The sequence below is a fragment of the Myotis davidii genome, unplaced genomic scaffold (genome assembly GCF_000327345.1).
Source record: "Myotis davidii unplaced genomic scaffold, ASM32734v1 scaffold924, whole genome shotgun sequence".
NCBI lineage: Eukaryota > Metazoa > Chordata > Mammalia > Chiroptera > Vespertilionidae > Myotis > Myotis davidii.
Window position 1 is genome coordinate 1563978 of NW_006294764.1, and position 26460 is coordinate 1590437.

A 26460-nucleotide genomic window follows, 5' to 3' on the forward strand; every position below is an offset into this window, starting at 1 on the left:
CACCTGGGCAGTAGACTGCAGAGTCCCTGCTCTGAACTTACTTGCTCTGTCTCCAGTGCAAAGGAGAAGGAGCCATTTTCACTTGGCATGCAGGAGAGAAAGTGAACAAAGGTTCACAAGGAAACACTTGAGTTGAGCCTTAAAAGAAAATAAGTTTTCAGGAGACAGGGTGGAAAGGGTGCATTTCAGGCAGGGGGAGCAATGAACAAAGGCCTGGAAGGGTGAGACAACTTGCTGGATTGGGAAACTACAAACAGTAGTTTTGGGGTCTCTTTAGGCTAGTGATGTGCACCAGCTGTGTGTGTACCTCTCACCAGAGGGAAAGCAGAGCAAGCACAGTGAGGAACCATTGCCCAATTCTCCAGTGGAGTGAGCCTAAACTGCCTTCTAAGAAGGAGGCAGCTCCAGAAAGCTACCATCCCTTCTGGTACTATTGGCTGTGGGCAGTCTCAGACTGCTATGCCAGAAGACCTCAGTGTGCTTCTGGCAAAATGTGCAAATTACAGCGTGAGAAATCAGTTAGGAATGTTTGTAAAGGTCCTCAAGTGCCAGTGCTAGGTGTGTGGGTAGGCATCCTGGCACAGCCTCAGCCAGGGAGCTGAGCTGGCCTGCCTTGTTCTGCATCCCAGGTAAGTGTGGCAGAAGGGGGAAGGAGCAGGGGAGGGAGTCAGCTCAAGGCAGGTATGATTCTTTCTACCTTCGTGAGGTTCCCTGCAGCTGCTGCAAATCCACCTGTACCCTGGAGTTGCTTGCAGTGCCCTCAGTGGCGGGTCTTAACAACAAGGCCCACCTCGTCGTCTGTCTGCCTCTCACTGGCTGCTGCTCAGAGTCTGCCCTGTCGAGTGATGCAACCTCTTCGTCCTGGTTCCATTGTGAGCCTCCTCTGTCTTTCTCTGGTGTCCTTGAGGAAGTGATTTTTGAGCTCACTCTGGAACAGGGGAGAGAGGAGAGCTCTCCTTGGTCTGTTTAAGGCCTGGATTTAAACCCAGGCATCCTGTCCATAGCGCCCATACTCTAACCCTCGGGCCAGGTGCTAGGGCCTACAGGAGCTGCGTCTATGCCTCTTGCTTATTGTGTGTGGCCTAATCTGTCTCTATGCAGGACCACAGCCACTCAAAGAAAGGGACTAGATCTGCTTCTCTGAATCCACAGAGCTAGGCAAGCAGAGGGGACCTCAGGAGGCTAGTAGAGGTATAGATGCTGAGGAAGAGCTGAGGGCACTTTGGGAGAGAGGCGAGGCGGGGTGAGGCAGCAGGGGGAAGTGGACTCATCAGTGTTCAGGATTAAGTCTAAGAAAGCTAAGGGAACACCCTTAAAAATCTCCCAGGAATTTTTGTTTTGCTTTTGTTGCTGCTACTGTTACTCTGGACCCTGGAAACTGGGAGGAATAACATAAAAGAAGGGTGAAGGACAAGGAGACTTCATTGAATGCAGGAGGTACAGCCCTGCCTCCCATCTCCCACATTGCCCTGCAGACCACTCTGGAAAGGCAGTTTGACCAGGTCAATGGGTATTAATAAAAGAGATAAGAGGAGAGCACCAACATATTGAGTCCCAGTTGGTGCTAGCCTCTCTGCTAGATGCTTTACACACATTATTGCATTTAATCCTCAGCTACTCATCAACGAGGGGGCTGTGGTCCCTATTTTACCAGTGCTGGAATAGAGACTTGGAGAGATTAAGAAGCTTGCCCAAGGTCACATGACCAGGATATAAATTCATTTTCTCTCTTTCCATGGCTTTCTTCTTGTCACTTGTTCCATTGCAGATACCACCTAAGGGCAGTTCCTCTGGCCTGGCCTGGTTTAAGCTGGAGGCCTGGGCAAACACATACCAGCCTTTACTAGTGGTATGATCAGTGAAAGTCGGTGATTAGAGAGGAATAGGAATTGGCTTCCCAGGTCTCTTGGGAGTGCCACCTCTTCTATGGGGATCTGTGTATGTAAGAGGATATGCCCCTGAGCACATGCATGTCTATACATGTTTAAAGAAGTGTATCTCTCTGTAGGGATGTTTGTGTATACTTAGGTATGTGCATGTGCCCCCATGTAGGAATATGAGGATGTAGGTATGGGATCTGTGGTTTAACTCAGGCACCTGGAAGTGGACAGATGAGGTCCTTGTCTCTAGAGGACAACGTGCAATACAAAGGACTGGACTGAACTTGACGCTAGAAGATCCAGACAAGGGCTCTTGTGTTCGGTCATTTGCCCTTTCTGAGGCCTCAGTTTCCTCATCTAACAAATAAGGGAGCTGGATGAAGTGGTCTCTTCTACCTTTGCCATTCTTAGATCATTCATGGTACCTTCAGTTTCCTCTTTTTGCCCCCAGTAAAAAATGAGACAGGTGCAAGGAGAGTGAGAGAAGTCCCTCTTTTACCCTGACCTGCTTTGATCTTTAGCATTGAGACTACTCTGCTATTCCACTGGGGAAAGGCAGGGCATTGCCTAGCATCAGGTTAGGAGAGCTGGCGCTCAGGTGCTAGGGAAGCATTTGGACAACTGGTGCCTGTCGCACTGGGCCTGGACTGGAGCTGCATGTCATTAGGCTTTAGGCCTCTCCATGAGAATATGAGTGAGGAGAAGTTTGTTGTCTCCCTAAGACAGGCCACAGCCCAGGCCCTTCCCCTGGCCTTTGGTCCCCTTTATTGATTGTCTGGGCAGATGCAGAGTGATGCCAGGCAGACCAGGAGAGGGAGCTGGACGTGTGTTCACATTCCTGTGGGACTTTAGGCTCAACACGGGGTCTGCTGTGAGCTCAGCTCGTCTGCTCTCAGCTCTCTTTGGGGGAAGAGAGTTTAGAGTTGGGTGCCTTCATTTTCTCGGGCTGATTCCTCTGGGTTGATCTGAGTGGTTCCTGGAGATGGGACCTTTGTCTGTTTCAGTCTTCAAGTGGGATTATAGCAAAGTTTTGTCTATTCTGTCCCATTAATTAGCTCTCAGTTCCCTGAAATTTCCAGATTTGACTAGCTGGGCCGCTAGAGAAGGAACGAGCATTGTGTGGATTTGCAGTGCAGTTCCTTCAGTGCTGGTGAGAACTTCTCTCTGCTGGTTGGGCTTAAATCAGTCTGGACCTAAACCTCAGCTCAGGTAACAAGTGACCTATGCTTTGCCAGGGCCAGGACATTTAAATTAACATCAAGTCACCAGTCACTCACTGAAGCCTTTTGTTAGAGAATTTAGACTCCAGCGAATCACGTCTGTTTTCCATCTGTACAGAGATCCTGGTCTAGCAAGGAAGATGGGTGGGTCAAGGCAGATTGGGGGGATGGGGAGCACAGTAGTAGTAGTAAGTGCAGTGATAGGATATGTGAATGGTGTGAGTTAGTGTGTTTTTTAAAATAATTGATTTAAAATTCAGTTCCATATCGAGTTGGAATTTACAAGAGACAGAGTCTACATAAGCATGTCTTTGTGCTCCCCTGCCTGTGCAACTTGATAAGCTCAAAGCTACCTGAATGAGCTAGCTCCTGCTGCAGCCAGCCCTGTGACTTCGTCAAAGGCCTTAAGTCAGGGCCCTTGAGAGAGCATAGGCTGCCATACTTCGAAAAGAGGAATGGCCCTCCTGGGGAGATGAGGTCTAGGTTAGTTACTCAGGAAGTGCTTGTGTGTGGGTGTGGGCAGGTGTGCTTTTGAGTGCACAGGTATGAGCTCAAGTGTGTGTATGGCAGTAGCCAGTGGTCTGTCCTCAGCACCACAACCAGATCTTATAGTGCTAGGCCTGAGCTTGGCACCTACTTGGCTGCAAGCAGGAGTGAAGGCTGTAGGCAGATCCCAGAGCAGCCATGAGGCCTCCCCAGTGGTGTGTTTGCTGTGCCTAATTACCCGGCAGTTGTTTAACTATGCAAGCTGCATGCCTGCCTTTATTGCGCTGTGATTGCTGAGCTGCCTATGGGGAGTGTCATAAAAAGATATAAAATGCCCATTATCTGTCTGATGCCCTCCTCCTGGACTGTGGGTGTTTGTGTTTTATTTTATCTTTATGACTCGAGGGAAGCTCTGTAGGAAGGAAAGGGAGGGAAGAAAAAGGAGGGGAGAGGAGGCCCTACAGGAATTGAAGAAGCCCCCTTCATACTGTGGTCAGCCATGAGCTGAAGGGCTCTCCTGAACTGAGAGGAGAAGTGGAAATGGCGGGTCGCCAGGCTCAGGATGGTGCTCAGGAAATAAGGCCCAGATCTTCCCCTCCTCATCCAGCTGCAAGTCCTGCAGCTTATTTCCACTCTACCCATGCTAGCCTCCGCCCTACACATGTATCTACTCTACTGCCTTGGGTGCAAGACAATCTGCAGAGGGTTCTGAGAATGATGTGTAGGATGGTCTATATTGCCACTCAGTTCTTTACTGGCTTTGATTATTCAGATGGCCTCCTGCCTCCTAGAGCTCCATAGCTTTGCTTTGGGACAAATATTGTGGGTATCACCTCCTGCTCCTTGAAGCCTTCCATTCCTACAGCTTCAGCTTCCCTTTTCTTGCCAGCTACAGTGATGTGTTCAGGCCAAGCCTATTCAAGAATTGACTGGGTCTTAAGGAATCTTCCTAGACCAGGAGAGGGAAGGGAATTAATGATTTGAGCACCTGCCTTGTGCCAGACAGAACCTGTGTATGGCACTGACGCAGAGATCAGAGATCACAGGGGTCCTACCCTTGAAGAGCTCATACTATGTAACCAGAGTTCCAGTTTCACAATAGGTGTTGAATAAATGTTTGTCAAATGGGACTGAATTCAACATAGGCATTCATTCTCATGCAATAAATGGCTATTGAGCACCTACTGGGTCAGGCACTCTGCCAAACACTGAGATAAAATAGTGAACAAAATAGACAAAATTCCAGCCCTCAATGCTCATTTGAGTTTTTTGGGAGAAGGATTAAAAGATTTAAACCCTGGATATCTAATTTTAAAAACCATGCCTTTTCAATCATGACATGTTGTTTACCATGCCAGAACCATCAAACCCCAAGCTATCCCATACTGTCTAACTTCCCTACTTGAAAAATCTTAATGTCTACTGAATGAAGTACAAACGCTCTATCCCATCCTTTGAGACCCCCAAAGTACTTTTCCAATTATCCCAAGATAGTCTGTTTGGTCCACTTCCAGGCCTTATTCACATTTGTTTCATTTGCCTATAATACCCTTGCTGCATCCCTGCCTACTGAACTCCCACTTATCCTTCAAGACCTGACTCCTTTATGTCCTCTGTGAAGATATCCACTTTCCCATTGGGAACTTCCTCCCCTTCAGACATCTATATTGAGTGCCTAAGCACTGTGCCAGAGCTCTCCCTGGCTTTGTTCACTGCTAGTGAGCCTTCTTCTATTATACTAGAGGCCCAGTGCCCAAAATTCATGCATGGGTAGGGTCCCTAGGCCTGGCTGGCGATCAGGGCCGATCAGGGCCTTCCCCCAGCTGCTGACTGGGGCCTTCCTTCATTCCACACTGCCCCCTGGTGGTCAGCGCACATCATAGCGGGCAGTCGAACTCCCAGGGAGTCGAACTCCCGAGGGGATAATTTGCATATTAGCCTTTTATTATATAGGATTGTACTTAAAAAGTTTTATTGAAATATAATTCACATACCACACAATTCACCCATTTAAAGTGTACAATTCAATGTTTCTTTATTCACGGGGTTGTACAACCATCATCACCATCTAAGTTAACAGCATTTTTGTGCCCCTTGAAAGAAACTCCGTTAGCAGTCACTTTCCAATTTCCCCCCAAATACCCTAGCCCTAAGCAACCACTAACCTAATTTCTGTCTCTGTAAATTTGCCTACCCTTGCAATTCTGAGAATTTCTTATATGTGGCCCTTTGTAACTGGCTTCTTTTACTTAGCATAATTTTTGAGATTCATCAATACTGTACCATAGGTCAGTACTTTACTTCTTTTTATTGCTGAATAATATTCCATTGTATGGATATGTCACATTTTATTTACTTATCAACTGGTAGACAGTTGGATTGTTTCTACTTTTTGCCTCTTATGACGAATGCTGCTGTGACCATACATGCACAAGTTCACTTTATTGTTTTTGCTTTTTTAAAAAACACTTGTCTGTCTTTCCTAGTAGAGTGTGAGCTCCTAACCCTGAGAGTAGGGGGTCACTTCTTTATTGTTCACTGCTGCATCCCCACTACTCAGTCCATGGTTAGCACTCAGTAAATGTCAGTGGATGAATACATGCATGCTTTCTAATTCATTTTACTCCTCAAGATGTAATAGCAAATTGTGAGGACCTATTTTTATCCCATAACTCAGTTTTCCCTGGATATAACTGCATACACATATCCACCACCCAACTGAAGCATAAGTTCATTTGTCATTATCCTGGATCATGCTCCTTTCATTCCACTGTTGACCTCTCTGGTGTAAGTCCTTGCCCAGCAATAGCTGATCTGAGAAATTTCTGAGTTGCCCCATGATCAGAGACAGCCTCTAACTCAGCACTGAGGCAGAAACCGATTCTACCTTCCCCTTTTCTTCCCTCTTTTGCTGAGGGGCCTGGATTGTTTTATACATGGAGGGCTGAGCCTGTTGGAGAACTTGGAGGGAGTATTGGGCTTTCACAGGCTGGCTTTGTGTCAGCTCCAAATGCCTGGGCATCTGGGGGAGGAGAAGATGCTACCCCTGCCACCCCAGTCAGTAGCCTCTATGAACTGTAGAAGTAGAGGAATTTCTAGAACCAATAGCTCTGAGAGGTTAGTAAGACTAATATTTCTCTTTTCTTTGTACTAACTCACCCTAATAGTTTGAGCCCATAATTAGAATTGGGCTTTATTAGACTAATTAGGAGGTGGGAATGATGGTAGGAGGACATGCGGAGATGCATAGGGTGTCGGGCAGTAAATCCAGGGTTTTAATAGGTTTGTTCCATAATCAGGTGGTCTGGAAGGCTGGGCCCCCTCCCCTCCCTTCTATTCCCATCACTCCTTGAAGTGGCCTTCACACTTTGCCGTCCTTGTCCTCGATACTGGCAGCAGCTCTGGGTTATGGGGGACTGGGGAGGGAGGGAGGAGACCCCACCCGGAGCTTCATTGCCTATGCACGCGCCGTCCAGCCTGGCGGCATGATTACCTTGCTGAGAAATCCGTCCAGGCGCAGGGCTGCTGATAGCAATCATTGATTAAGAGGGTAATTGTCCTGAAAATTCAGATTGATCAGAAGGCAGAAATGATAACTTGTGTAACTGTGTTTAAAACCACGTCCTGTCAATAGAAAAGACTGAGATGTATCGCGCCAAGAGGGGGGCAGAACGGATGGGTGTGTGCGGGCGGGTGGGCGCTGCCATCCTTCTCTCAGGGCTGAGCAGGATGTTTCTTGTCAGTAACCTGGACTATTGGAGATTCAATCACTTTTATCTCCCCCTCTCTCTCAATCCAAATGCCTTTTCATATTAGGAAATTAGAATCGGCCCTGCTCATGCAAGATTTATTAGCTCTGCTGAGCAGTTGCACCGAAGAGTAAATGATTTTGCTTTGCTGGAGCTTTTTACACATTAGGACCCAACTTCTTCCCTGTTCTGTGCCACTGGCTGCCTGGAGGAATGGGCTCCAGAACCAGATACTCAGGGAGTGAGCTTTCAAAGTCTGATTAGGGGGAAAGGCATCACTCGGGTCTTGATCTGTCAGAGACCCTCTTGTGTCTGGCTGACTTCCTTCTATCTGATCCCCAGACATCTCCCTTACTGGAGTGTAGGTTGTCTTGCGCAACTGAAGGGGCCAAGCCTCCTGAGGGGATGGGGTGCATCCCTCAGAGTTGGATGGCTGTAGGAGGCTCGCCTTGGGAGGAGGCACTGATATGTGTATTAGATAAGGATTGGCAATAGTGGCAGCAAATAGGTGGGGGGGGCGGGGTGCGTGACCTCTCCTCTCAGAGCCTGAGATTGTTCTCCTGTTGAGGGCAGGGATACAAGGGCTAGAGCATCTTTCTGAGCCGCTGGGGAAGCTGTCCAGGAAGTTGCCTGGGAGTTTAGAGTGTGGAAGCTAGTTAGACTAAGTTTAAGGGTATCTGGGCCTGCTGGCTGCCTGTGTCTAAAGGGCTGCAGGATTGACTGGCTGAGGTTATCTGATCTGCCGGCAGTGCAGGCTCTTACAGAAGAAAGGGCCTGGGATCCATGCTTTTGGAACTGTGCTATGGCCTTGGACTCAGAGGCAGTGTGGGCCTGTGTGGCCAGCTGGACCTGCCTGCCCTAGAGGCCAGGGCACCAGTGGAGTAGGTTGGTTGTAGAGAAGATCTTTCTCCTTCACTGAGGCTATGTCATTCTCTCTCCTTCTTGCCTTCCCTCTTCAGCCCCCAGCCTCCTTGGGCTGTTTGGACCTGTGGACAAACATCAGTCTCTGTCTGTCTTCCACCCTCCTTATCTGCAGGTGTCCGATCGTGGAGGCCTGTTGGAGCAGGTGAAAGTGTGGAGAGTCCTTCTGAAATGGGGCTGAGGGAGGCTAATGGAATTTCTGGATCTTTTGTGAAAGGGTTGTGATTCCAGGGACTACCTTCTGCCCACTTTGCCCTTTTGTTTGGCCCTGTGAAGCTTCCTTTTCTCCAAACTTTTGCATTATTTCCCCCAAGTAGAGGTATAACTAGGCTAACCTAAGAGTCAGGGCTGGAAGTGATGGTATTTCGGGAGTGAATAATGAGAGGAGGCAGCAGCCATTTTGATCCAAGAGAGGACTGTGTTTTGTGGCAGGGGGTAGAGGAAGGCTTTTTAGAGGAAAGAATCTGGCAAGTGTCTGCAAGATATTCCCTAGATGGGACCTGCCTCTAAACAGACCACCAGGTCACCACCTTTCTACTGAGGGTCTGCTTCAGGTCTTCTCTATCCATTACCAGACTCTGTCCTCGGAGAAGCCTTGACTTTCTCAGGTAGCTCCTCCTACTAGGCAGGACTGGGCAAGATGGGCCTTCCTTCCGCACATGTGCCACACCCCCTCCCCTCCGCTCCCCTCTGAGGGTATGCTGGGGAATAGAGTAGTCGGTGGGGGCTTGATGCAGCCACCCTTCCCCCTCGCCCACTATGATGGATTGTGAAGGGAGTGGATGCATAGGACCAACTCAGCTTCCCAGTGTGAGGTGCTTCTGTCTCTGCCTCTGAGCTGGGCTGCCAGCTGCCTAGGAATGCTTTGCAGTCCAGAGGGAGGATTGAGCCATGTTTGGCTTAGTCTTCTGCTAGGGCTGGTTTGGGCAAAGTCAAGAAAGAATGGAAATATCATGGGCAGCTTGGCCTTGGGAATAGAGAACTCAGAAGACAGGCTTCTAGTGGAGTGAGGGAGACCGATAGTCACTACAGGTAGTGTAAGAGTTGTTGCCTTCCAGAGCGCAGGAGACGGAGTGTCTAAATTCTCCTGGAAGAGCTGATGAGCATCCAGAAGTGGGGGGCGGGGGGCCATGAATTGAGTCTGTGAGGAGGGTGGGCAGTGCACTATGGAGACAAGTATGGACAAGCATCTGGGCAGAGAAAACAAGAAATGTTACTGATCAGTTGTGTTAGGACTAAGGCTGTGGCCAGTGAGTTTTTCTCTGGCACACTTCATCATTGTTTAGAGGTATGGGCCCTCTCTGTTTTAGCAAGCCTGAGAGGTACCTACTTTCACTATCTACCTGGTCTGCTGGGGGCTACCGGCCTTAGATAGAACCAGCTGGAACCTTAGGTTGGAAAGATGTGCTGGACAGAGTTGAGGGAATGGACACCAAGCCCTCCCTCAGCTCTGTTCCTTCTCTCATTCTGCCTCAAGAACAGGGAAGGGAGTAGAGGTTCAGGCGATGGAAATGGCTCTGGTGAAGCGCTAGGCCAGCCTGCTCCACCCGTGCTCAACCCATTACCACCCAGCCCTGCCTTGTGCCGAGATACAGCTCTGTTGCCAGGGCCTGGCAGGGAGGCGAGGAAGAGACCGGGAAGCCAGAAGACTCATTTTCACTGGAATTTGACCTAAAGCAGGATTGGAAGGGAAGAAAAGAATTTGAACAAAAGTACAGGCAGGAAGGAGCTGTTAATGAGCCTTTCTTTCTCTTGGGGACAGAGCAGAGCGCATAGCGGGGCGCAGCGCCTGCTCTCCTCAGTGGCTCTCTAAGGGAGCTGTAGTCTCTGGCCGCTGCCTGCTCTCGCGCTCTCTCCTTTTTTCCCTCTCCTCTTTCTCGGCTCTCTATTATGGGGACTTGCTCCAGCTCTTTCTCTCTCTTCTGTCTCTCCTTTTGTTCTCTCTTTGTCTATTTATCACACTGTGAAGGTTGAAAGAGATGTTATTAATCTGGGAGAATGAAGGCAGGATTAGTGGTATGAATCGGATTTTGAGAGGTGTAATGATAGAAAGACTCGCTCGGCTGGCGGCCTGCGTGAGCTTGATAAATGGGGAGCACTCCAGACTGACTCGCGCCTTCCTCCGCGCTGTGTGCCCTGCCCGCTGGGGCGTGCCGCGCTCTCAGATCTGCCAGCCAGCCCACCCCGCTCCTACCTGAACCAGAGCAAAAAGCCAAGGGTAAAGCAGACACAAATATCTCCCATCGCACTTGGAGACATCATTGCTTTCAGCACCCTTTTCAAGTGGAGGCCTATCGAGTTCTCAAAGGGGTCTGGGCAGAGGGGGCAGGGACCTAGACTTCTGCCTGCTTCTAGGGCTTGTGAGAGTAGAGCTTCCCTCTTACCCTGACATGGATGTCAGGGGTCAGGGAGTAATAAGGCAGTCCATAGACCAATCATACCAGACCATATGTAATATGCAGTTAAGCCAAGTGCTTCTGGGAGAACTGTGATATGAACTATGGAGGGATTGGACATGGAAGAGGGAGGAAGAGAAATCAGGAAGGGCTTCCTGAAGGTGGTATCTTGGCAGACAGGTAGGATTTGGAGAGAGTAGAGGAAGGCTGCTGTTCTAGGTGGGAAAATAGCATAAGCAAAGGTGTGAGGACAGAAATAAGCCTAATTCTTGTGGGAGATGGAAGAGCCTTGGATCTGGTGAATTTCAGATCAAGAAGGGACTTAAGAATTCAAGCAATTAAGTCCCCACTTTCCAATGGGGAAACAGGCCTGGGAACTTGAGTTGCTATTTTCTATTCAAGTCCTGTTGCTTGTGCTAAAGGTGCCCCTTCCCTCGTCCTGGGACGATACAGTGAGCCTTTCTTCTGTAGCTTTGGTTACGGCTTTATAACCTTCATCTTTGCAATCAGGAGATCCTGGCTTAGGTTCACTGCTTCTTAGTCACCAGCCCTTTCCCAACCTTGGTTCAGGGCTCTCCTCACCCTTGCCCCCAGCCCGATCTGCAGTTTGCAGGGAGAGTTCTGTCCCAGCCAGCTGAGTGCTGCTTGTGTGGTGAGGAGAGGAGTAGGAGGCAGCCCACCTCATTCTGGACTCCAGATGCCTCTGAGCCTGAGCACTTTCCTCCTTTATATCCCTCTGCAGTTCTCTCTGAGCATTGTCTATTGCAGTGACTGGGCACTTACTGGTGTCCATGTCTGTTTCTCCTCAAAGGACAGTGGGTTCTTTGAGGACAGGATCTACATTTGAGTTGCCAGGGTCTGGAAAGCCCCCGGTAAATGCATGTAGCCTGGCATATAACAGGTTCTCAGTAAATGTTTGCTGTGAATGAATCAGTGTGATTCCTAAGTCTATACTCTTCCATCATAACACACCTGAGTAGAGTGAAGGTAGAGTTGACAAAGGGAGGTACAGGGGCCAGGATGTTGGGCGTGCCTGGAGAGGAGACTGTTGCCTCTCAGCCTTCCTTTTTTCCCTCTAAACATCAGAGAAGAGAAGGGCCTTATCTGATGCTGAAGGCATTTATTCTCTTCCTGGCTGATCTTATCTACTCCCACAGTGTCATGCACCACCCATACACTTTCTTTCTTTTTTTAATTTACTAAGGGCCCAGTGCACGAATTCGTGCAACTTGAAAGTAACTGTGGGCCGCGAGGCTGTGGTGGCCACAGGGGTGGGTTTTGGCCCATCCTCGGTGCTCCTGCCCGGCCCCTCCTACCACGGCCCCTGGTCCCCTGTCTGCCAGCAGCCTCGCTCCTGCCACCACTGCTGCCCCCATGTGCTGACGGCGCCAGCTCAACTTGCACCCACTGACAACACGGAGCAATTGGGGCTGGCACCATCAGCGGGTGCCAGCAGGGCTAGCGCCGTCAGCGGGTGCAAGCCACAGCTGCTGCCCCGATCGCCCCTCAGGAGCAGGGGGAGGTGGAGAAGCCCTGAGGGGCGATCGGGGCCAGCAGCCACCGCTTGCACCCGTTGATAGCTCTGAGCCATCAAGGCCGGCACCAGGCACCAGCAGTGGGTGCAAGTTGTGGCTCTGGCGCCGGCAGCTGGTGCGAGTGGGGCCGGTGTTGCAGCAGGTGCAAGTGCCGGGTGGGACTGCAGCATGCAGGAGCAAAGAATATTCAGTAACCACCAAAGGCTCACCCCAATGACAGCAACCGGCACCCCGCCTTGGTCTGGCACCCCCGCTCACCTGCTCCACCATTCCACCGCAGCCAATTCCCACTATATTCTGCGCGCAACCCCTGGTGGTCAGCGCACACCAAAGCAACCAGTTGTTGGGTTGTTCCGTGTTTGATCTATTTGCATATTAGAGTTTTATATAGAGATATTTTTTAATTGATTTCAGAGAGGAAGGAAGAGAGAGATAGAAACATAAATGATGAGAGAGAATCATTGATTCGCTGCGTCCTACATAGCCCCCAGTGGGGATTGAGGCTACAACCTGGGCATGTGCCGTGACCAGGAATTGAACCGTGACCTCCTGGTTGATAGGTCAATGCTCAACCCCTGACCCACAACAGCTGGGCCACTTATACACTTTCTTAGGACTGTTTTGAACTGAGCTCCTCCAAGTCTACATGCCCATCTTGGATGTCCCACTGAAGGCCATCTTGGTCCTTCTCAATAATTTTCCTCCACGCCTGGTTAGGGTTTCTGCTCTTGCAGGGCCTCAGTCCCTCACTGTGTGGTGAGTTTACATACGTGTTTACATGTCTCTTCTTCTAGCTTGGAAGCTCCTTGAAGACAATTTACTTGATCTGTGTGTCTCTGGCACCTAGCCCAGAGTTTGACACATGGTAGTTACTCAATAAGTGTGTTATTTGAGCAAGCCAGTGAAGAGGGAGGGGGGTCTGGGATGGAGATTTTGGACACCCTTTTCCAAGGAGCAAGGAAGTGGAAGTACATGTGTTGTGCACAAGCATGCACACGCCTTCGTGTTTGAGGGGCGGTTGATGGTGGTGGTGTCACGTGCTCCATAAAGGATTATATTTTAATTTGGAAAGCACTTTAGAAACTTAAAGTGCTTTGCCTAAGTGCTGGCTGCTATTAGTGTCTCCTTTTTATTAGGAAAAAGGACATGATTTTTCTCTTTTATCTTCAGGCCTGTCCAACTTCTGAGAGTCAAACTTAGCAAAATGCCTGCCCCTCACTGAGGACTAGTTACATGCCAAGTTCAAAGCTTTGGACTTGAAACACAGAATTTTGCTTTGCAGACTGGTTCTGACACCCCTCGGGGGATTAGCCCAACAGCTCAGTATCAGGAACGGGGTGGGAGAGACAGGGTCATTTGACATAGTTCAAGCTGCAGTCCTGAGCCTGTCCCCTCTCCATATAGGCCTAGGTGGAAGGACATAAGAACCTGAACCATTTTGGGGAGTAGGGGAATGACCCCAATGGTTATCAAAACCCACTTGTCATGCAATACGAAGAACCAGACTTCAGAGTGAGAACTGGGGAGGCATGGCCCCAAGAAGAATTGGGTTTGTGTAGTTCATGGATGATAGGACCAAGAGACAGAGACATCACAGCTGCTGGACCTGGTGATGTTGAGAGCTGCTAGGTCAAAGGGAAGGGAGTGTGTGTAGCCGTAGCAGGAAGAATTCTTGTCCAGGAGGCTAGGAGGCTGTAACTTGCTTTGTGCCTTACAGGAACCTTTGAGGGCTTTGCTAGTTTGAAGGAAAGGTAACACCCTTCCCAAGGAGAAGACTTGGTGCTACAGTGGCACGAGGTCTGGAAGGCTCAGCTGAGCCTTGTCGTTGGGCCTTTCTCAGACTCTTTCCTGAGCAGCCACAGGACAGACCCTGGTCTCAGTCGTCTGGCCTATTTCTGCCAGCCCTGGATGCTGAAAGCTTTGCCCATGGTTGAGGCACTGAGAGGTGGGGGCTTTGGCCCATCTTGCTAGTGCCCTGCAGTCCCCATCTCCTAATTGGGCCTAATCTTGGGGAGTTAGGGCAAGGGTGGTGTGGGGGGAGTACATTGAGCTCTCTGTCTTAACTGAATTTCCATACCTCCTGTTGTTAATTATAGAGATGTAATAATGCAATTAGTGCACGATTAAAAAAAATCCCTGATATGATTACCATGGATTTAATATCACATGATATATCATTATATCGTTATGCAGTGACAGATGTAATTGAAATACACTTATTGGAGCCAGGGGTGGTGTTTCATTCAATCCCCAGCACCCCGGGGAGGAAAGGGCTGGCTTAAAAGAAGCAATGGGAGAGGAAATTGTAATGAAAACAAAGAAAACTCACAATGTAACTCTTACCCTGGGCAGTTGGCTCAGACTGACCTACTGCCTTGGACTCTGTGACAGTACATGGATCCCCAGACAGGCCAGCCTCTTCTGTAGGGCTGAGACAGCGTGGCTGAGGAGTTCCTTCTCTGGTTCTCATCCCAGAAACCTCAGCGTCCCCAGGTCCCCTCTGACTCGGTGATGACACTCTGGGAATACCTGAAAATATAGACTCAGGGCCCTCATGCGATCAAACTGAGCTGGCCACTGTTCTCCAAAGGTTGTGGACCCTGCACCTGTGGTGCAGCCCCTGCCTTTGCTGTGGTGGTGGTCCCGTGCACTAGAGGCAGCTGTCCTGTTGTAGGCAGTGAGCAGGAAGGTTGAGTACACAGAGACAGTAATTATCCCACTCAGGTTCTGTTGATGGGCAGAAGCAGCAGCAGTTCTGGGCCCCTGAAGTATGCTGGTAGTCAGGGAACACTGAGCATACAGAAGGGATGAGTCAGACCCTGGCTGGATGGCTCAGTTGGTGGGAGTATCATCCCATGCACCAAAAAGTTGCAGGTTTGATTCCCTATCGGGTCACAAACCTAGGTTGTGAGTTCCATCCCTAGTTGGGGCACATACGAGAGACAACTGATCAATGTTCCTCTCTCACATTGATGTCCTCAGGTAAGGATAAAAAAGAAGAGTTGAGTTAGGAAAGACTTAGTAAAGGAAGGTACTTTTGAGTTGAATGTTGAAAGAGAAATATATGTTCATTAGGACAAAAAGTGGGAGAAGTCAGAGAGCATTCTCAGTAGGCTGAAGGAATTTCTTCCGTCAAGTCTTAAAGGCATGAACAGCAATCCCAGGACTTAGTGGATGGTAAGGAAGAAGAAGGAAGCAAGATTGACCCCCACTTTTCTGGTAGACCAGGCAGGTGGTAACAACTTTCACTGGGATTTGGAAACCCAGGAGAAGGGGCTATTTGTAGGGGAGATTGTTGAAATTGATTTTTAAACATATTGAGAATGAAGTGTCTGAGTAAAATCCAAGTGGAAATACCAGATAGGCAACAGAATATATATGTTTGACACTCAAGTAGAGGCAAGAAATATTGATTTAGAAGTTGGAGAGGTTGAAGATGAGGAAGTTGAAGAAATCACCCAGGAAAAGTGGTAGAGTGTAGATAAAAAGAAGAGAGAGCGCATGAGTATACACATCGGATGACCGGATGCAAAAGAGACTATATAGGACATTGATGGGAAAAGATAAGAAAACTCAAAGAATAGGATGTTGAGAAAACCAGAGGAGAAGGGTTTTTTTGCCCATCTGGCATGGCTCAGTGGTTGAGTGTCGACCTATGAACCAAGAGGTTATGGTTCGATTACCAGTCAGAGCACATGTTTGAGTTGCAGGCTCAATCACCACTGTTGGGCATGCATGAGGTAGCCAGTTGATGATTATCTCTCATCATTGTTGTTTCTATCTCTCACTCCTTTACCCTTCCTCTCTCTGAAATCAATAAAAATATATTTTTTTAAAAAAAAGATGAAGCAGGCTGCTGAGTGGTGAAGGTAGCAAGAACCAGAAATTGCCAATAGATGTGGACAGTATGATGAAGATTTGACCTTAGCAGGAGCTAAGTGGCATAATAAGGCCAGAAATTAGTCTGTAGGAGTTAAAGAGTGATGAGGGAGGTAAATGGGGTGAGCAGAGAAAACCTTGAGAAGTTTGGTTATTAATAGAACAGGCAGCAGCCCCGGATGGGGATATGGAGTCAATGGAGGACTTTAAAAGTTATAATCTAGCCCTAGCTGGTTTGACTCAGTGGATAGAGGGTTGGCCCACGGATTGAAGGGTCCCAGGTTTGATTCTGGTCAAGGGCATGTACCTTGATTGCAGGTTCCCTCGCCCTGGTCGGGTTGTGTGCAGGACGCAGCCAATCAATGAGTCTCTCTCACATTGATGTTTCTCTCTGTCTCTCCCTCTTCCTTCCACTCTCTCTAAAAACTCAATGGAAAAATAACCTCGAGTGAGGATAAATAAATAAAATAAAGATTATAATCTCTAATACATAGCTTTCAAAGAACATTATATTGGTTTTCCAATTAGTATTGCTGCATAACTTATCACCCCAAAACTTAGTGATTTAAAACAACTATTTTATTAGCTGATGGTTTCTTTAAGTCAGAAATTCATTAAGGGCTCAGTTAGGTAGTCTGGCTCATGTTCTCTCACACACTTGTAGTCAGTGACTGGAACTGGCACAGTGTGTCGTTGGAGCAGCTGGGGGCAGGCGGGGCATCTTTCTTTGCCTAGTCTTGTGGCTTCTCTCTCTGGTCTCTGCATGAGCTTGTTTGGGCTTCCTCACAACATCGCTGCCTCAGAGCAGTCTAACTACTTCAGGGCAGCTGATGGCTCCAAGGCAAGTGTTCCAGCTAATGAGTAATCGGCCTTAGCATTTCTTTCCTTTTTTTTTTTTTTTTTAGGATTGCTGCAGCTATTTGGGGTCTTTTTTTAATTCCATATGAATTTTTGGAAAGTTTGTCCTAGGTCTGTGAAATATTCCATTGGTTTCTTAATGGGGATTTTATTGAATCTATAAATTGCTTTGGGTAGTATGGACATTTTAATGATGTTGATTCTACCAATCCATGAACATGGTATATTCTTCCATTTGTTTATGTCTTCCTCTATCTTTTTTTTTTACTTTTAAAAATATTTTTATTGATTGCAGAGAGGAAGGGAGAGGGAGAGAGAGATAGAAACATCAATGATGAGAGAGAATCATTGATTGGCTCCCTCCTTCACGCCCCCTACTGGAGATTGAGCCCACAACCCAGGCATGTGACCTTGACTGGAATCAAATCTGGGACCCTTCAGTTCATAGGTCAACACTATCCACTGAGCCAAACCAGCTAGGCCCTCTATCTCTTTTTTCAACATCCTGTAGTTTTCTGAGTATAGGTCTTTTACCTCCTTAGTTAAGTTTATTCCTAGGTATCTTATTTTTTTTGGATGCAGTGGTAAATGGGATTTTTTTTAGTTTCTCTTTCTGTGAGTCATTATTGATATATAAACTAGCCATAGATTTCTGGGTTTTAATTTTGTATCCTATTACATTGCCAAATTCATTTATTAAGTCTAGTAGTTTTTTTATGGGGTCTTTGGGGTTTTCTATGTACAATATCATGTCATCTGTGAATAATAACAGTTTTACTTCTTCTTTGCGAATATTGTACCAGCCTTGCATCCCTGGAATAAATCCCACTTGATCATGGTGTATGATCTTTTAATATATTGCTGGAGGCAATTTGCTAATATGTTATTGAGGATTTTCGCATCTGTGTTCATCAGGGATATTGGCCTGCAATTCTCTTTCTTTGTAATGTCTTTATCTGTTTAGCATTTCTGATATATATAGCATTTCTGGAGGTTGCAGAGTATTACTTGTACATTACTATGTTGGTTGAAATAGTAAAGTTAAAAAAAAATCCTATTTCAAGACTCCCCCTCTTGAGTCACATTATAAGAAGAACATGGGAGATGGGAGACTGGAAAATACAATCTGCCCCAATTGGTGTGTTAGACTGAACCCAGAAAAGGGAGAGGGAACAGCGTTATCAAAGGCAATGTGCATTTTGGGTGATAGCACCAAGGGTATTTGGAGGTGGTAGTGGGACAGGCAAAAAAAAACCTGAGTGACCTTAGGTATACCTGGGAGAAAGAACCACCATTCCATTTTGTAGTACTGAGGCTTGGAGAAGTTTAATAACTCATCCAAAATCACAGTGCCAATAGCTGGCAGAACTGGGAACCAAATTCTGGTTTGTCTAACTGCTGAGCCCAGACATTGCCCTTCTGTAAGATTGGGCTCCTGAGCACACCATCCTCATGTTTACCTGTGACCTTGGTACTTGGTTCACCAACTAAAGAACTGTTGGCCAGTTAGATAAAAAGGTTATTAGGTAGTAGTTCCAACTGTCATACTTTCTCTCCCCTATCCTCCAGAGTATCATGTTTACAGCTTTGTCAGTTGAGTGTTCATGGGAATGGCATTTGGTTTGATTTGGTTCCTCATCTTGGCAAATGGCCCATCAGCCTTAGGCCCAGAGTGTGACAGTCACCCAGAGATCTGCTTAAAGGCCTGCTCCTCCCCAACTTGTGGAGAGATTGGGTATGTCGGTGTGCTGGTGTTGGCTTGGGAGCTCTGGGTTTTGTGGAAGTTGCAGGGTAGTCTGTGCTTCCGTCTGCAGTTTGAGCTGGGTTCTTGCTCCCTCTGTGTCCACCCTACTCTAAGGGCCCTGGTAGGTAGTGAGTGGGTGGGCAAAGACACCCCAGCAGCTGTCAATGCCTCTTCTTTCCTCTTTGAAGGATCTAATGCTGCTGCCGATGAGGGCTACTTCATCTATTAAACCCAATACACTTGTCGCAGCTGCTAAGCCCCCGTAAGCCGCCGGGCGCCGTGTTTGTGATGGGACTGACAGTGCATGGAGGAGGCTGATTATACACGATTCCATTTCGCGGGCCCAGCAATGTAATTTCACAGGGCGATCAGCGTTTGCATGTAATAGCAGGCTGTGCTGAGGTGTCAGAATATTAAAGGCGCTAATGGCAAAGCTCCCTGTTACACAGGGGGCCACCCGCCGCGCCTACAGCAGGGCTGCGTGGCAGGCCCGTCGCAGATGGCTGGCCACTAAGCTAATGGGGCAGCAGCCAAGGCGGGCAGAGCACGAGAGGGGAGAGCCAGCCGGGAGCAGCTCGGCACCTGCTTCCCTGCGCATGGAAATTACAGCAGCCCAGGGGAAGGGAAGTGTGCATGCCTGCCTGGCACAGGGCTGGGAGGGCGCAGTTTGGTGGACCAGCATCTCTCACCACAACTCCGCCTACCCTGGACAGGACTTGGGCTCCTCAGACATCCTTCCACCTGCCCCACCCTCTGGTCAGGAACCCATCAAGTGGGCCTGACGGCTGACAGAAGTGCAGCTGGAAATGTGGCACCCAGAGAATTTGGAACCAGCATGAAAAAGGGGCTCAGGCACAGATCTTGGCAAGAGCTCTTAAAGCAGATTCCTGCCCCGCAGTGATCAAGGTCAGAAAGCTACTGGGTCCCTTACCCCGACACCACACAGGCTGGCAGAAGAGAAAGAGTGGAAATAGGAAGCAGTGGGGGAAAGGCGGTAGACTATAATTGGGGCCCCTCGATTGATGCCAGTTTACACAGAGCTGGGAGGCAGCATCTGAAGATATGACTCCTTCTGTCCGTGTTGGCTGCCCCAGCAATACCCAACCGTTGCCTATGCACTCGCCTGCCATTCTCCTTTGCCCTTGCTACCTGGTGCCCTCCAGTCCCACATGGGCCTATTTGTCTCCATTGTCCCTGTGGACAGCCTCCTGAGTCATCCGGCTCTGATGGTTCCCGGGGTCCCAGACTTGACTTCCCAGCCAGAATCTGAGACAGAGCCACACCATCCTGTTCCAAAATGGACTCCCAGGAAGTCTCTGTTAAGAATCCTGGGTGGAGCCCTGGCCGGTTTGACTCAGTGGATAGAGTGTCAGCCTGTGGACTGAAGGGTCCTGGGTTTGATTCCAGTCAAGGGCACATGCCTGGGTTGCGGGCTCTATCCCCAGTTAGGGGTGTGCAGGAGGCAGCCTATCAATGATTCTCTCTCATCATTGATGTTTCTATCTCTCCCTCTTCCTTCCTCTCTGAAATCAATAAAAATATATTTAAAAAAAAGAATCCTGGGTGGATGTAATCTCTTAAGGAGGATGTCAGGAGGGGGTGGGAATGGAAGGAGGGGCACACTTGCATGGGTATGCACGCTCCGTAGTGCATATATCTGGGGGGAGGGCAGGGACTTTAGAAATGTGTGCTGAGGGTGGTGGGCATGTGGGTACAAGTGCATAGGGCAGCAGGTGTAAGTATTCAGACCTCATATAGGTGGGAGCACAGGTTGCTATAGGACCCTGTATTCGCTGCGTGGCTCTCTGTGTCCACTGGCTGTGCCTGAAAGGTACCTGAGGTGGCAGGGGTAGCTTGAGGCACTGTCCATCTTACGGTGCCTAGAGGGTTCCATGAGACTGGTGGTCACACGTGAAGTTTCAGCTCTGCAGGAGTATGTGGCAGTGCCTGGAGGAGACATGCCAGGATTCTCAGCAGGGCAGCAGAGGGAGAGCCCAGGCTGAAGAAGAGCAGTTTTAATTAACCATTTTTAATATCATTTTGGACTTTGGCTGGTATGTGAAGGCCCCGCTGGAAGCAGCATTTGTAAAAATTAAATCCCTCTTATTAGGAGCTTGCCAGGCCCATGTGCACGCACTGCCCCTCCCCCGCCTGGGCCCCCCTGAGGAAGTGCTGGATGAGGCCATGTCACAGCAGCAATTGGTTATCACACTTATCTGGGAATATGAAACTGTGCGGCATGACACCCGCGGCCACGGTGGAGACGCCAATTCATCTCGCCCTGGCTCTGACAAGCTAGACTGCCCTTCCTGAAAGGCATCCGTCAGGCAGGACCGGCGCTGCCGCCTTGCTTGGTGCCCCTGCTTCCTGCTGTGGGTCCTGGCTTGCCTTGGTCCAGCCTGGTCCTCCTGGGCTCGCTGCCCTCCACCCCCCTTCCACATGTCCCAGTCGGGGGAAGTTCTTGGGGAGTCATTATTATAATAATAATCTAATCATACTGACACGCATTGGGGCAAGCGTCTAATGTTATCTGAAGTGGTCTTCTCGCTTAGCTGCGATAAGACTCAGGATGACGTGCAGATAACGTTGAGCTGCCCTGTCCCTGAGCCGAGAGCAGAGCAGAGGGGCCTCAGCAGCCCTGCCGCCCGCCCGCCGCTTTAAGCCGGGAAGCGGCAGCACCTGCTAATGCAAGTGTTTAATATTTGATGGGCTGGGATAAAGCAGGATCACCTTCGAATTGAATTGAGTGTCAGCCGAGAATCTATTACTGAAATTCGGGTGTGATTTGACAGCAAAGTAGACGATGTTATTCTTCACTAGTTACTGCAATCTTCTCCCCGACATCACTTAAATATTTTTTTCTTTGCTTGAGTAAACACACATTATCCTTCTTTTTTTCCCTTCCTTCCCTTTTTCCTTTTTAGAAGGAGAAAAAAAACTATCCAGCTTGCCTTCTCCGGGCTGATGGAGTAGATTGTTATTTCTTTATTTGTCCTATTAAATGGAATTTCTGATCGTTTAATCCGGCCTTTGTAAGTGATTTTAAAGTACTTGAAAGCCAGCCCGCCACTGCTCTCTGGCCCACTGCACTCCAGCCCTGGCCCTGACCATGCATAGCAGCTTCTTCAGCTCTGCACCACCCACTGGCTGCTTTCCCTCCCCGCCTGCGTTTCCAGCTCCAGCTCCGCCCTGGCTCAAAGCCAGCGACCTCTCCCCTGTCCTTGAGTCTCACACTCAGCCCCCAATTTGTGGTTGCAGCTGTGACTTGGGAAAGGGTGGGAGGGTTGGCTGGGAAGTTGGGCTGTGGCTAGTACCTCTGTGGTCAAGGATAATGGCTTTGGAGGGTGCTAAGGGTGAAGTACACTGACTCCTAGCCTTTCAGTTCCCCGGGGGGCTGAGGCTTGGTTCCTGCAGCTGGGAACGAAGGGTACTAGCCCTCTGCCCAGCTCCTCAGCCCTGGCACGGACTTTGTGTCCAGCTTCCTGTCTTTGTTTCTGAACCTATGCTGGGTGCTCTCCCTTATGAAGGAGTCTGTGGTGGGCTGGGGACCTCTTGGGCATAGTGATGGGCAGGGGCACTTCAGTGCCTGTCTGACAATGGCTACGGTCACTTTAGTATCATCAGTGGATTCACCATCTAACTTCTGGGGACTCACCCAAGCTTCATTCCCATTGACCACTGTCCCACATGCTTCCTGCCACTGGGAGAAGGCAGCCTGATGTTTGGGGACTTCTAAAGTGAGTGGAAGGATAATGTTTGAAGTGTCAGCTAGCTATGCAAGCCCACTGGTAGGAGCCCAGGACTTTGCCAGCAGGCTGAGCAGGAATTAAATTCCCAATGGGCCACTTAATGGTGTTCTAACCCTGTCTCTTCTTTCTGGGTCTCAGTTTCCTCACCTGTGACATCAGGTCATCATGCCTGTAAGGACTGTAAGAGCAGGTGCCATCCCTGTCCTGCCATGTATCTTACGCCTCCTTCCCCATGGAGTTTGGCCGCTGTCAGGTGACAGTAGTAGGGGATGGAGGGGAGCAATGAAGTGCTGGGGGTCTGAGCAGATCGATGCCCCCAGCACTTCCTTCCCCAACCCCAGGAAAACAATTAAGTACAGATCGATGGGTGGCCGCTTTGAATATGCATAAGTGAGCACTTGACCTTCAGCAGAGATCTGCTTCTCCTAACACACACACACACACACACACACACACACACACACACCCTTCATGTGCTCCCCTCACTGCTGCTTGAGTCACCAGGTGACTTTACCCCTCCCCAGTTGAACACTCACATGGCACTCAGCCTTCTACAGCCTCGCCTGTCTCTGGGTCAAAAGCAACTTGACCACAGGCAGGTGGGGCCCCCCTCACTTTGGTTTTCCTATCTGTGAAGTTTGAATACGTTGGTCTCCAAGTCTTCCGGACCACAGTCTCTGCGACCAGTAATGCTATAGGAGGGGGCCCAGCAGTGAGGACTCTGGAGAGGAGGGAATTTAAGGTGAAGGGGGTCCTTTGATGAGAGGCGGGGTCCTGACAAGGAGGGTCTTACTAAATAGGAGCTCTCTAGAGGAGTTGTGAGGGGACACCCAGTGAGGGCCAGAGGGAGATGCCCAGGAGAAGGGGAGCTCTAGAGGCGGAAGGGGTTTTGGGTGGCAAGGGGACCCCGTGAGGGGACGATCGTGAAGTGGTATGATGAGAATAAGTCCTTGGGGGTAAGGTTTGATGGGGGGAGTGATGGGTTGGTTCAGGGTCCGGGCCTCTGTTAACCATTCTTGCCTCCTGTCTTCCAGGCTTACAGCTTCGCCATGGGCTGCTGGCCCAAGAACGGACTTCTAGACATGAACAAGGGCCTCAGCCTGCAGCACATAGGCCGGCCCCACAGCGGCATTGGTCAGTCCTTCCACATGTCCCCCTGGCAGCCTGGTCAGTCTCCTGTCCACATGCCCCAGTCCCCTGGCTCACAGAGGGATCTGTGGGTTTTTTTGAGCTCTAACAAGGTGCTCTCCGTAGCTGGGGAGAGCGGGGAAAGGGGGGTATGAAGGGAGAATGAAACCAGACCATTGGAAAGGGTCTCTCAAAACAGTATTTAGGAGGAGACTGGGTTCTGGGCTTTGGGTGGATCACAGGTGGCCTTGGATTCAAACCAAGCTACCCCTGCCTCTGGCTGAATCTCTGGTGGGAGATGTCCTCAGAGGGGTGGGCACATGTCAGCTCACCCACCCCCCGTGGAGCTGGAGGAGGCTGTTTAATATTGTTTCAAGTCTGTGGCCACTAAACTGGGCGATCAATGGGAGTTAAGGAGATGAATTATTTAAACCTCACCAGCTTTTAATTAGTCGGGGTCCTTCTGACCGATGGCTCCGTCCACAGGGTATTGACTCCCCCGCAGGAGCAGCAGCCTCCATTGAACGGTGCCTGGGTTGGGAGGGGCCATTTGGGGTACCAGGTGGGGGTACACCCTCAGGGGGATTACTGCTTGGAAGGAGCTGAAATGGCCGTGGTTCTAGGCATTGGAGGCTCTGCTAGCTTCTGATCTCTCAGTATGGATATGTGTCTGTCTGTGAGTGACTGTGTGTGTGTGTGTGTGTGTGTGTGCGCGCGCGCGTGCGCACGCATGTACATTTGGCAGCTTCAGCTGCATGTCTCTGTGTGTCTAAGAGTATATGTGTATCCGTGTATGTCTATATTTGAGGGACGCATGTGTATAGCAGTATATCTCTACATTTTCCTGAGGGCATGTGTCTGTATATGGGAGCAATCATCAGCTTGTCAGAAAGTATGTCTGTTAATTTCTATGTGTCTTATTTTGTGTGCATGTGCATACGTGTGCATGCAAATGTTTTTTAGCAGACAAGGCTTTGTTCCAAGTGGGGAGGAACAGGGGTATTCTTGGGTGGCTTTATGACATTATCATAACCTATGTACCTTTGGGAAGGTATCAGGGGCTGAAGGAAGGGACTGGCAAGATACACCAAAGGAACCAGTCACTTGCTACAGATGAGCCCCTCATCCTTTCCACAGACGTCATTGGTGCCTGGTGGGTGCTGGGTATTCTGAGTAGAAGTTCCTGTCCTCAGGGAGCTCACATTCTGGAGGAGACAGAGATTGAACTGGGCATTTGCTACCCAGGCCACTGAGGGCCGTGTTAGAAACACCTGGGCTGCCCCAAACAAGGTTTTCTCAGTTGCCAAATGGCTTATCTTCTTCACTTACATCTCACTGACTTCTGGGACGCCCTGTATCATTCTTGTTGGGGGTGGGGGGTGGTCAGTGGGCCTAAGGATTTGGGGGGTACCCCACAGCAATTGCTATTCTCTCCCAACTGCTGTTCTATGCAATCTAGTGGAAACCCCAAACCTAGCAAGGTGATATGCCTGGGAGGTGAGCAGAAAGTTTCCTAGAGAAGAGGACACTTGAGTCAGCAAATCCTTGAAGGATGAATAGGAGTTTGTTAGGCAGAAAAATGGGGAAAGGATTTTCTTCTTAGGGGGAAGTGTGTGTACAAAGCCTGAGGGCACGAGGAAGCCTGGCATACTGAGATGGCAGGTGAGACGTCTACAAATAGTTTCCAGTGACTGCAGTGGGACCTTTGGGTTAGGGAATGGCTAAAAAATCAGTGGGGATGTAAGGGGCCCTGGGATGGCAGGTTAAAGGGAGTGGATTTCTCATGAGGTTTTAATGAGACAGGAGGTTTGTGAGAAAACAGCATGATCAGAGCTCTGATTCAGACACACTGAGGACGCTGTGCTGCACAAACTAGTTCTTAATGGGTGCTCAGTAAATCCAGTCAGGTGGTGAATGAACGCGTAGATGAGTCAATGAAAGAGTGATGGGAAAGGGGGAGACCAGACAACGAGGACCAGTGAGAGGACTTGCATTGGCCCAGGGGAGGAGCAACTGCCTGTAATTGAGTTTGGCCAGTGGCAGGGACCAGCCGAACTGGGTTAGCTCCCCCTGCACAGGGAGCTGGGTGCCCACCCTCCATGTATCTGTCCAGGGTATATTTTTGAGAGGAAGGGCTTCCTTGTTTCCACTGTTGGCTGCCTCCTGGGACTCAGTGTTGCCCTTCTTCTCTCTTCACTCATGTCAATTCTGGGTTAGGACCCGTGAAGTGTTCCTTTCTTCTTTATAAGAGAAGGTTTTTCCATCTGGGTGGGCTCCAGGGGACAGCCCAAGGCTGTGAGTGACAACACCGTAGGGCTTTGGAGCCAGTTGTTCTAGTTTTACCCTCCAGAGCCCTGTGACCTTGGACAAGGGATGGTGCTACTGCCTCTCATGGCTGTTGGGAAGGTTCAGTGAAGTCAGCTGTGTGAAGGGCTTGTGCAGTGCCTGGCACACAGTGGGTACTCAAGGACACTGGGGATTCCTGGTATTTGGTGTTTGTATTTTTGAATGAAGGGGGCTGCCCTGCCAGCTCCTGGTTGGCTCTGAGGTGTGGGTGAGGGTTCTTGGAAGGGAGGGAAGATGCAGGGCATTAATTGGGCTGGGAGAGGCGGGGAGGGGAGGCATGGGTTTTGAGCAGTGAGGTTAATGGCCCTCGCGCCAAAGAGACAGCTTTAATGAGCTTCAGCTGGCGGTGCCCCGAGTTACTGTGCGTGCTAAAAGGGTCGTGCTGTAAGAGTTTGATGTGGACTATTTCCCAGCCCTGGGGTCAGGGGTCAGCTCCTGTCACTGGCCACTCAGGCTGGTCCTCAGTGACATGGTGCTAATTAACTCTGTGAGGAGCTGCCAGCCTGGAGTGGGGAGTGGTATGTATATTGGGGGTGGGGGTGAGGCAGCATTGGTTATGCTGGGCAAGG

At 49.4% G+C, this 26460-nt stretch overlaps 1 protein-coding gene across 11 annotated transcripts in view; it reads left to right on the forward strand.

The window, feature by feature from the left end:
- ERI3 (ERI1 exoribonuclease family member 3) overlaps positions 1-26460 on the forward strand; it is a 134916-nt gene that overhangs the window by 83759 nt on the left and 24697 nt on the right. For 5 of the 11 annotated variants that reach the window (XM_015567541.1, XM_015567548.1, XM_015567544.1 and 2 more), the window contains one exon: positions 23452-23584. The exons of 2 other annotated variants lie outside the window; for them this stretch is intronic. In XM_015567541.1, the coding sequence (XP_015423027.1) occupies positions 23452-23584 (133 nt within the window). The remainder of the gene's footprint in view (positions 1-23451; positions 23585-26460) is intronic. 4 more of the 11 variants (XM_006769271.2, XM_006769270.2, XM_006769267.1 and 1 more) reach the window with 1 other exon arrangement.